This window comes from Sphaerodactylus townsendi, linkage group LG07 (assembly GCF_021028975.2).
Source record: "Sphaerodactylus townsendi isolate TG3544 linkage group LG07, MPM_Stown_v2.3, whole genome shotgun sequence".
In the NCBI taxonomy this organism is placed as follows: domain Eukaryota; kingdom Metazoa; phylum Chordata; class Lepidosauria; order Squamata; family Sphaerodactylidae; genus Sphaerodactylus; species Sphaerodactylus townsendi.
Window position 1 is genome coordinate 9,360,179 of NC_059431.1, and position 12,176 is coordinate 9,372,354.

Sequence of the window (12,176 nt, forward strand, 5' to 3'; positions counted from 1 at the left end):
ATCAGCCCCTGCCAGCATGGCCAATTGGCCATTCAGGCAGGGGTTGATGGGAATTGTGGTCCATGAACATCTGGAGAGCAGCAGGTTGCAGACCCCACTGAAGTGGAGGATTCCCCATCCCCTCCAGGGACTTTTGCAGCCTTCCTCAAAGGTGTATTTTAAGGATAACCACAAATGGCATCCTGGTGATCTCACTGGAAGACGATCTGGATAGAATTTTACTAGCTAGAGTCCCTGCCAAGATGATGGCTCAGAATGTTGTTAAACAAACCTAAAAGCTTTTTTGGTTAATATAGTTAGTTGTTTTGAGCAGCACAATATGGTACGACGGACGGGCGGGCGGGCGGGCGGAAGGAAGGAAGGAAGGAAGGAAGGAAGGAAGGAAGGAAGGAAGGAAGGAGGAAGGAAGGAAGAAGGAAGAAGGAAGGAAGAAGGAAGGAAGGAAGGAAGGAAGGAAGGAAGAAGGAAGGAAGAAGGAAGGAGGAAGGAAGTCTATAAAATTATGCATGGGGTAGAAAATGTTGACAAAGAGAAATTTTTCTCTTTCTCACAATACTAGAACCAGGGGGCATCCATTGAAAATGCTGGGGGGAAGAATTAGGACTAATCAAAGGAAACGCTTCTTCACGCAACGTGTGATTGGTGTTTGGAATATGCTGCCGCAGGAGGTGGTGATGGCCACTAACCTGGATAGTAGCTTAAAAAGGGCTCGGACAGATTTATGGAGGAGAAGTCGATCTATGGCTACCAATCTTGATCCTCTTTGATCTGAGGTTGCAAATGCCTTAGCAGACCAGGTGCTCAGGAGCAGCAGCAGCAGCAGCAGCAGAAGGCCATTGCTTTCATATCCTGCATGTGAGCTCCCAAAGGCACCTGGTGGGCCAGTGCGAGTAGCAGAGTGCTGGACTAGATGGACTCTGGTCTGATCCAGCTGGCTCGTTCTTATGTTCGAAGGGAGGGAGGGAGGGGGATTCTTTGTTTGTCGTTTAGACCTAGAACTCCCCTTTTCTCCTTCATATGGCAACTCTGTGGAAAAAGGTTTCCTCCTTTCAAGAGAGGGGAGGACTGTTTTGGTTGGGTTTGAGCTGGAGTTTTGTTTTTGCAAGTCCACATCTTTCACTTGCCGACAGCTTAGCCAAAAATAACATTTCGAGGCAAAGCGTCAGCTCCCTCTTCGGGAGATTTAGCCAGGGAGTTTGGAGAAACACAGAGGTTGGCAGCGTTCCTTTGGGTGGGAGGTTCAGCCACTTTGTAGCTGCCATGTTTATAAACACTGCCAAACTCTGTGTTTCTTGGGACGGGGTGTTCAACCATGTTGTAGCCATCGTGTTTAGAGGAAAGTGTGAAAGCCGGTGCGGGGGAATCTAGGCAAGACATATTGCCGAAGTGAAAGATCCCAAGAGTGTTGAGGTGAATAAGTTTTGATGAGAGTGAGGACATTTCTGAGACGGAATCCACGTATCTCAAGAAACGTGGCACTGTGCCATGGAGAGAAACACGTCTTGCTGTGAGGTACCTCGGAAGATGCCAGCCATAGATTCAAGCAAAACATTAGGAGAAGAAGAAGAGTTTTGGATTTATATCCCCCCTTTCTCTCCTGTAGGAGACTCAAAGGGGCTGACAATCTCCTTGCCCTTCCCCCCTCACAACAAACACCCCTAGGAGTGGGGTGGGAGCTGAGAGAGGCTCAGAAGCTGTGACTAGCTCCATGGTCACTGGCTGGCGTGTGTGGGAGTGTACAGGCTAATCTGAATTCCCCAGATAAGCCTCCACAGCTCAGGTGGCAGAGCTGGGAATCAAACCCGGTTCCTCCAGATTAGATACATGAGCTCTTAACCTCCTACGCCACTGCTGCTCCTTAAGAGTATAGTGTCTCGGTCGAGGGAAGTAATTGTACCTCATTACCATGCATTGGTCAGACCTCATCTGGAATATTGTGTTAAATTCTGGGCACCGCAATTTAAGAAGGATATTGACAAGCTGGAACAGGTCCAGAGGAGGGCAACCAAAACGGTCAAAGGACTGGAATCCATGCCCTACAAAGAGAGGCTTATGGAGCTGGGGATGTTTAGTCTGGAGAAGCGAAGGTTAAGAGGGGACATGATGACTATATTTAAATATTTGAACGGATGTCATGTTTGTTTTCTGCTGCCTCAGAGGCTAGGACACAGAGTAATGGATTCAAGGTGCAGGAAAAGAGATTCCACCTAAACATTAGGAAGAACTTTACAATCATCAGGGCTGTTTGACAGTGGAATTCACTGCCTCTGAGAGTGGTAGAGTCTCCTCCTTTTTAAACGGAGGCTGGATGAACATATGTTGGGAGTGCTATGATTGTGTGTTTCTGCATGGCAGGGGGTCGGACTTGATGGCCCTTGGGGTCTCTTCCAACGCTATGATTCTAAGTGGCACAAGAGGCAGCAAAAAGGGGGGGGAGAAAGGCCACCTGGATAGCCCTCCCTAGGGCCCAACAACTCAAAAACCTGGGTGCAAACTGATTAACGTCAGCTCTACCCCTGGGGATGCCCTTAGCCTGTCCCCAGCTGTGCCGACAGCCAGATTTGGGACAACACAGAAAACATAAGAACAAGCCAGCTGGATCAGACCAGAGTCCATCTAGTCCAGCTCTCTGCTACTCGCAGTGGCCCACCAGGTGCCTTTGGGAGCTCGCATGCAGGAGGTAAAAGCAATGGCCTTTGTTAACAGAAATCTCCCATGAATGTAATATAATGTTTCCTTGGGCAGAGTCTGCTGCCAAAAGTAGGCCAAGTTCCAGCAGTCAGAGTCGAATCCCGAAAATTCTGCCCAAGGTGGATGATGTCCCCTTGCCAGGATCAGTCAGCATGATAAGACCGTCGCCATCAATTTAATGGGCTCATCGTGTTTCTACGCCCCCTAACCCAAAAAGGAAGTTACTGCTTTGTAGGCTGCCCAGGGGTTTCTTAAAGCAAGTATATAGCTTGTATAAAGCAAGTATATCGATCAGTGTTTGGCCATGATGACAGGAGCTGATGGGAATCGTAGTCCATGAACATCTGGAGAGCCACAGGTTGCAGACCCCTGATATAGATGAAATTTGAAGGGTGACTTCCTAATTTATCATTTCCCTTTTGGACGCTTTGTTACACCAGCTAGATTCTAGTCCAGTAGCCCCTTAGATTTTCAAGTTTCTCAGAATATGAGCTTTTTGAGACTCAAGGAGAGCTTTAATTCTCAAAAGCTCATGCTTGGAAAATTTAGTTGGTCTCTGCGGGACTACTGGACTCCAATCTTAGTTGCAGCAGAACTGATGGTATCGGTAACGCTCGTCTTGACATTAACCCAAGAGCTGGTGGTCTTAATTTGCTTTTAAGCACTTCTTTCCTCTCTCCCATAAGTTTGGCTGTGGCTTTGTGTTTGCTCTTTTTGCTGCCCCGAGACCGTGCCACTCATCCGGCCGCGCGGATGGGAGCCAAAACATTAGGAGCCGTGGGGACTTCAGGCAGCAATCCAGGTGGATACGCTGCGAGCGTAATGCACTCCGAGTGCATTAATTTCAGCTTGCTCTGCCTGTCCTTTTGAATAAACAGTCTGCCCTTATCAGTTAGCAGCTAATGAACCTCGGCCCAGTCTGGGCCACATGACCTGTGGTTGTCGTGCCGAGCCAAAGCACGTGGAAGGATTCTTTCAGAATGCGCACCTCTCTCATAATAGCGTGGGGGAAATTTAAGAGCCACGTGAAGTCAGAAAGGAGTCAGGCGTACACAAAACGGTGGCCTTTTAAGTCGTATCAAGACTGAGGGCTAAAGTGTGACTTCAGGGGCAGGAAGATCAGTCTTCAGCCAGATTTCTTTTAGACCAGAACTCCCCAACTGTGTTGAACCTCTGGGCAGGTACTGCAATGAAATTGTTTACCTGGGTACTGGTCTCGTCACAAACTATTAGGAGGTTAAGAACATAAGAAAGAGCCTGCTAGATCAGACCAGAGTCCATCTAGTCCAGCACTCTGCTACTCGCAGTGGCCCACCAGGTGCCTTTGGGAGCTCACAGGCAGGAGGGGAAAGCAATGGCCTTCCGCTGCTGCTCCTGCTACTCCTAAGCACCTGGTCTGCTAAGGCATTTGCAATCTCAGATCAAAGAGGATCAAGATTGGTAGCCATAGATCGACTTCTCTCCATAAATCTGTCCAAGCCCTTTTTTAAGTGAAGGAAGGAAGGAAGGAAGGAAGGAAGGAAGGAAGGAAGGAAGGAAGGAAGGAAGGAAGGAAGGAAGGAAGGAAGGAAGGAAGGAAGGAAGGAAGGAAGGAAGGAAGGAAGGAAGGAAGGAAGGAAGGAAGGAAGGAAGGAAGGAAGGAAGGAAGGAAGGAAGGAAGGAAGGAAGGAAGGAAGGAAGGAAGGAACATAAGGACGAGCCTGCTGGATCAGACCAGAGTCCAGCTCTCTGCTACTTGCAATGGCCCACCAGGTGCCTTTGGGAGCTCACAAGCAGGAGGTGAAAGCAATGGCCTTCTGCTGCTGCTGCTGCTCCCGAGCACCTGGTAAGCTAAGGCATTTGCAATCTCAGATAAAGGAGGATCAAGACTGGTAGCCATAGATCAACTTCTCCTCCATCAATCTGTCCAAGCCCTTTTTAAAGCTACCCAGATTAGTGGCCATCACCACCTCCTGTGGCAGAATATTCCAAACACCAATCACCCGTTGCATGAAGAAATGTTTCCTTTGATTCGTCCTAATTCTTCCCCCACAGCATTTTCAATGTATGCCCCCTGGTTCTAGTATTGTGAGAGGTTGGAAGTGAAGCTTCTCCCTGCAATGGAAATAGCTGCTTCCAAATGAGGGCTCCCTCCCTTATGAAGCACCTGCTTCAGAAAGCCAGAACCGGCTCTTTACGTTGGGGTAGAAGCTAGCGGGAACCAGGAGACGCATCAGCTGCCACCATGTTATCCCCAAATGCCATGTTTGGAATCACTCTCCTTGAACAATAGGGGGAAAAAACTGGGATTGGGAAGAATGGGTGTTTAGACATTTAATTTTGAACCTAAAGGCTAAATTTCTACCTGTCAGGATGGAGCCTGACATCAGGCACTGGGGCGAGGTGCCAGGACTCACTCCTGTCTGTGGGAAAGGGGGAAGTGTCTTCACCTTTAATATGTAAATGGATCTTTCCTGCTCTTTCGTTTTCCTTCAGCACTTGAAACTGTAGCTAAACTAGAGGCAACCCCGATGCCGTCCCAGCGGGGGGAGGCGGCAGATGGCTGGACAGTATCACTGCGCTGTCCTCAAGATGCTCGACTCCCAAACGTCCTTCTTTCAGTTGTATCGTTCTCACATTCCGTGGGAAACAGGGAGCGGGATTTATGGCGGGAACTCTGAGGGATAAACGTAACCGTATTTCCATTGTCCTGCAGAACTGGCTTTGCCTAGCTGGGTTCGATAAAGACTTCTGTTCAAACAACCAGAGTCCTTTGATTGATTTCAGACTAAAGACTTGGCACTACCATGATAGATGCCGTGGAGCACTGCGGGAGCCAAATTTCAAAATTTAACTTGGCCACAGCTTAATGCAGTGGTTCTCTACCTGTGGGTCGGAACCCCTTTGGGCAGGGGTCTCCAAACTATGGCCCTCCAGATGTTCATAGACTACAATTCCCATGAGCCCTACCACTTGGCCATGCTGGCAGGGGCTGATGGGAATTGTAGTCCATAAACATCTGGAGGGCCATAGTTTGAAGACCCCTGCCTTTGTGGGTTGAACGACCCTATCACAGCGGTCGCCTAAGACTCTCTGCATCAGTGTTCTCCATCTGTAAAATGGAGAAATGTTAGGGTTGGGGGTCACCACAACACGAGGAACTGTATTAAAAGGTCGCGGCATTAGGAAGGTTGAGAACCACTGGCTTAATGGGTAACCTTAGGAAAGTCAGTGAGTTGAATTCTATGGATGTTTTGCTGGCTAAAGCAGATCTCTGCCTTTGCTATCCCCAACAGCTCCCTTGGTCCCCTAAAAAGGCATTGTGGAGTAACTTTTGCAGAGAATAAGGTATGTGGGTCTCAGGGTAGCACCAAGAAAGGGAGTCACCCCTACAGCATGTCTGTAGATCCAACCTACAATCTCCCGGCATCATCCACATTTCACTACTGTTGTACAGTAATCAAGTATAGTTACTTTCCCTGAAAGCCATTGAAGAGGATGGGACTGTACCACATTGGCTCTCAAATCCTGCCCTAAAACTATTGCAATCCATTGCGACAATGTTGTGTTGATCCCTGCAAAGTCCCCCTGAAATATAACGGGAGTTGAAAAATAAAGTGAATGGTTTGGGTGCTGTGTGGTTTCCGGGCTGTATGGCCGTGTTCTAGCAGCATTCTCTCCTGACATTTCGCCTGCATCTGTGGCTGGCATCTTCAGAGGATCATGGGAATGGGATTCATTGGATCAATGGGATCAAGTGAATGGGATTCAGAATATATATATTTTTACTAGATCATTTGGTAGCATATAAGAGCAGGGATGAATAAAAATATTCCTTACAGGGCCATTTTTGCCATGGGAATGATTTGGGAGCAGTCTTGTGACTGGAGAACCATAATATGGGTGTGTCACACATAATCCTAAGCGCATGTCCTAACCTAGCAAGAGAGGTTCCGTATGTGTAGCGACAATATAGAGCAGTGGTGGCGAAGCTTTGGCACTCCAGATGTTATGGACTACAATTCCCATCAACCCCTGCCAGCATGGCCAATTGGCTGATGGGAATTGTAGTCCCTGGCATCTGGAGTGTAAGGTGCTCTACTGCAAATACTAAATTATGGAAACTAGTCAGTTATCGCGGGAGTGACAGCATTGCTCTCTTCACTTTCTTCCTTTCTGTACTTCCCTGATCCTCGAAGTACTGACCAATTGCACACCAGCAGATACAAAAAGCATGAGGGTTACAGTTGGACTAATGCTGTTTATTTTGCTGCCTAATTTTGCTGCATTAAGGCTTTGTAGTCCGTGCGTCAGATAGTAGTCTTCTGCGGACGGCAGTCGTGCCAGAAATTCGGGACGTTGTGACGATGTTCTTCTCCTCTCTTTGCAGGTCTATGACCGGCTGCAAAAGCATGCTGCTGTGCACTACGATTCGGGGCACCAGCAGGACTTCACCAGTGACACCTTAAAATCAAGGCACCAGCAAAAAAGCAACAACCAGCATCATCTCGACTGGTCGGCGAGCTCTGACTCTGGTTCGGCTTCCAAAGCCCGCTTCCTTGACCCTGAGCCAAACCGAGAAGCCAGCAACTCCGCCAAGATCCCTGCCTTGGAGACCACTGTGGCTTTCAGCAAATCCCAGTCTAAGAAATCTAATGCCAGCAGCACATGGGGCCAGTTGGCTTCCGGAAATAATAAAGACCACACGGGGTGCAGCCTGGTCCCAGGATCCAACGCCCTTGGTAAAACTTCTCAGTCTACGAATCCGTCTGATTGCAATAGCTTTTTGCCACTGTTGAGCCAGGAGGGAGGGGGACCGATGGAAGCCCCTGATCCACCCACTGGCAGCACAAAGAAAAAATCCAGTAAAAAAGATTCAGTCAACCAAACCGTCCAACACACAGACATAGAATGGGTGAAAAACACTCAGAAATCCTTTGAGGCCAAGACTCATGAGAGTATGGAAGGGAAAAAGGATACTGGTGTAACCAAGCCATCGCCTTCTAGACAAAGCCCCAACTCTGCCCACACTTCGGAAGGTGACTCCAGTCGAGTGCGAATCACTATACCCATCAAGGCTCCGACAATAGAGCCACCTGGCCACAAAAGGAAGAAACGGCAGACCCCCAAAAATGCTGTTGACAAGAATATCCCAGAGAAAACCCCGCCTTCTGGACACCCCGTGAGCAACGATGTAGCCAGCAGGACAAACTCACAAACAGAGGTATGCAAAAAAGATCTGCGAGTCGCAAAGCAAGGAAAAGCTACTGAAAGCGAGCCACCGTTGGTGCCAGTGGAAAATAATGAGGTAGTTCATAAATCTCTTGCAACTAATGCCACCAGGCTCCGAAAGTCCACAACTGTGGCGCCTCCTTCGATGAGCATTGGTACTCCTGCATCCAGCAAACCACCAGAGGTTCAACATCCAAAGTTTGCTGCCAAACGGAGGTGGACTTGCAGCAAACCCAAGAGTATGCTCCGGGAACCTCCCCTAGGTCCTTCTGAGAAGTTGATGGTAGAACCTCCATCAGCGTATCCCATAACTCCATCTAGTCCTCTCTATACCAATACAGACAGTCTTACTGTGATTACTCCCATCAAGAAGAGAAGAGGGGGCGACCAAAGAAGCAGCCACTGCTCACTGTCGAAACCATCCACGAAGGAACATCCACCAGCCCGGTCAGTCCAATCAACCGAGAATTCCCTGGTACAAAAAAAAGGAAGAGGAGAAGGAACTTGGCCAAGTTGGCCCAGATGGCTCCGGGAGAAGATAAATCCATCAGCGAGCTGAAATTCCACAAAAAGGTTGGCAAGCTCGGCGTCTTGGATAAGAAAACCATTAAGACCATCAACAAAATGAAGACCCTCAAGAGGAAGAACCTGTTGAGCCAGATCTTATCCTGCTCAAGCAACATAGCTTTGAAAATGAAAACGCAACCACCAGCGACTACGGGGGCTCCAACCATTGATGCCCGACTAGGGAAGCAAATCAATGTGAGCAAGAGGGGGACAATCTATATCGGCAAGAAGAGGGGAAGAAAGCCACGGTCTGAGTTGCAGCCCCCGTTGGAGGAACCGAAGACAGCCATCAAACATTTGAGGCCTGTTTCTAGCCAGCCAGAAAACCCAGCAGTGCCTTCCCACCTGCATTCTCGTGGCGCCATCACCAGCAGCTGTTCATCCGCTTTCGACGCAGTTAGTGGGGTCTAACGGCAACCTTAGCCCTGCCAGCACTGAAACGAATTTTTCAGAATTGAAAACTATGCCAAATCTGCAGCCCATCAGCGCTCTTCCCACAAAAACCCAGAAAGGGATACACGGCGGGACTTGGAAATTGTCCCCGCCCAGGCTAATGGCCAATTCTCCTTCCCACCTTTGCGATATAGGCTCCTTGAAGGAAGTCACGCTCTCCCCTGTGAGCGAATCTCACAGTGAGGAAACCATACCCAGCGACAGTGGGATTGGGACGGACAACAACAGTACTTCTGACCAAGCGGAGAAGACCTCCGAATCTCGCAGAAGGTACTCGTTCGATTTCTGCAGCCTGGACAATCCAGAGGCAATTCAGTCCGACACCAGCACTAAGAACAGACACGGCCACCGGCAGAAACATCTCATTGTCGATAACTTTCTCTCTCACGAGACCGTGAAAAAACCAAAGCACAAGAGGAAGAGGAAGAACCTTCAGAACAGGGACAACCTCCAGTTTCTCGCAGACCTGGAAGAGCTCATCAGCAAGTTCCAAGTGTTCAGGATTTCCCACAGGAGCTACACATTTTATCATGAAAATCCATATCCCAGCATTTTCAGGATCAACTTTGATCATTATTACCCTGTGCCATATATCCAGTATGACCCATTGCTGTATCTTCGCAGGACCTCCGACCTGAAGTCTAAGAAGAAGCGTGGTAGACCTGCCAAAACCAATGACACCATGACAAAGGTGCCTTTTTTACAAGGGTTTGGTTACCCTATTCCCAGTGGGAGTTACTATGCACCCTATGGAATGCCTTACACATCAATGCCTATGATGAATCTTGGTTACTACGGTCAGTACCCAGCTCCGTTGTACTTGTCCCACACGCTCGGAGCAGCTTCTCCGTTTATGAGGCCTACCGTGCCCCCTCCCCAGTTCCACACAAGCTCGCACATGAAGATGCCCAATACTGCCAAGCATAAAGTGAAGCATGGCGTTCACCTGCAGACCCCTGTCGGGATGAACCTCGGGGACGTGCACTCTTCACTGACCGCTCCGAAGGTTGCAGGGCCGAGCATGCCCAGTGGCCGACTTCACAAAAGGAAACACAAGCATAAGCACAAACACAAGGATGAGCGGATATTGGGGGCTCACGACGACTTGAGCAGTCTCTTTGCTGGCAAGTCCACCGGCTTCTCCAGCCATTCCGTTAGTGAAAGATTAAGCGTCTCGGATAAAGACCTCTCTTTGCTGACTGAGAAGAGCAAGCATAAAGAGAAGCAGAAGCACCAGCATTGTGACACGGGGCACAAAAGTTCCAAGAGCAGTTTTGAAGTGGACACCTTGTCTACACTGTCACTCTCGGACACCCAGCAGTGGGTGCCGAGCAAGGATAAGAGTGATTCGGGCAATGACCCTATCGACTCGTGCATAAAGAGGTACTCTGGGAATGCCGAGAGTAACGCGAGGTCTGAATCTCTGGACGTGTTCGGTGAGATCAGCTCGTTGAGCGAAAAGCGGGACAGCGACGGGAATGGGAGCAAACGGAGGAGTTTCGAAGGATTCGGGACCTACAGGGAGAAGGATCTTCAGACCTTCAGAACGAGCAGGAGAGACAGGAGTTGCTACGATTCCTCTGCTGCTTCAGGTAAGAGACCTAATTTACAAAAGATGTGCTTTGCTCACTTTCTCTTGCTACTACTTGTCTTGATATCCATTGTCGGTTTGCTGTATTTATATCTGCCCACCTTTTCAAAGACGTTCATAATTTTAAATGGTTGTGTGATGTCCTGTAGATGTGGTACTAAAGGAAATGGAAAATGAAGTAGGAAGGAAAGGAATTCAGGGTACCTTCTGTTTCATGACGTTATATAACACAGTTAACAAAGAGACTCAGAGGTTGATTTGTAGGACATGAATGATGGCTATCTTCAGACGTATCTTGTGGAGATAAGCATGAGCATTTTTATTGTCATTGTGCACGCACAACGAAATTTACAGCAGCATTCCTCGATGCACACAATTTCAGACTCGCCCACATCATCCTCACTTTCCCCTTCCTCCACCCATCCCTACACAGCCCCAAACACATCAACACGAAGCCGCGGAGTTTAGCATAGCCACAGCTCTAGAGTAGAAGCTGTCTCTAAGCCTCTTTGTTCTAGTTTGGATAGACCTGTATCGTCTGCCGGATGGTAACAGTTCAAAAAGAGAGTGTGCTGGATGAGACGGGTCTCTCCGAATATTTTGGGCTTTCTTTGGAAGCGGGAATTATAGAGTTCTTCCAAGGAGGGGAGAGGGCAGCCGATAATCCTCTGGGCAGTAGTGATCACCCTTTGGAGCGCCTTCCTATCTGCCACTGTGCAACTGGAGAACCATACACAGATGCAGTAGGTTAAGACACTCTCTATAGCACAGCGGTAAAAGGACACCAGGAGTTTTCCATTCAGTTGTTGTTTCCTTAAAAGTCTCAGATAGTACAGTCTTTGCTGGGCCTTCTTAACCACTGCGGCAGTCTGTACGCCCCAGGTCAAGTCCTCTTTGATCATAACGCCCAGAAATGAGGCATGTGTTTACTCGTCCCTGTTCACACCCAACATTTTCACCCAAAACATATCCCCTGAAGAGGCCTACAGAGAAACTTTCTTCTGCCACACTGTCACAGCTACATGAAGAGTTTCCGCAAGAGGGTAACACATCCCCAGCAAATCCTGCCATTGGGGTGGATGCTCAACCTTTCCTTTTACCTCAGAATTGAAGCCTTCCTCCGATCAAAGGAGTCTTCCTCCTATTAAGTGTCCCGCTTAATTTGGATCCGCTTCACTGGTGTGGAGATGCTCCCTGTCACCATAATACAATTAGTAAGTTGGCTAGAAATTGCACGGCCTCCCCAGGTAGACATTCATCACTGGGACCTTCCGTACCTGCGGGACCGTCTTGCCCCATACACCCCAAATCGGCCTCTGCGTTCAGCAGAGGCCAACTTACTGGTGATCCCTGGCCCCTCAATGATGCGGCTGGCCTCCACCCAGGCCAGAGCTTTTACAGCTCTGGACCCTGCCTGGTGGAATGCTCTACCTCCAGCGACGCGGGCCCTGCGGGATCTTAATGATTTTTGCAGGGCCTGCAAGACAGAGCTGTTCCACTGGGCCTTTGGGGAGTCCGGCCGCTGATGCCCCCCCTTTTTCTACAACATCTGTGGACCCTGCCGTCCCTCCTCCCCCCTCTTTTTTCTTAGGGGATTTATTAGTAGGACGCCATCGATATATCTGATGTTAGAACTCTGCATTTTAATGGGGTTGGTTTTAAT

At 48.9% G+C, this 12,176-nt stretch overlaps 1 protein-coding gene across 1 annotated transcript in view; it reads left to right on the forward strand.

Moving 5' to 3' along the window:
* SETBP1 (SET binding protein 1) overlaps positions 1 to 12,176 on the forward strand; it is a 291,370-nt gene that overhangs the window by 188,469 nt on the left and 90,725 nt on the right. The window contains 3 exon segments of the mRNA XM_048503805.1: positions 7,061 to 8,275; positions 8,278 to 8,819; positions 8,821 to 10,514. Of these exon segments, the coding sequence (XP_048359762.1) occupies positions 7,061 to 8,275; positions 8,278 to 8,819; positions 8,821 to 10,514 (3,451 nt within the window).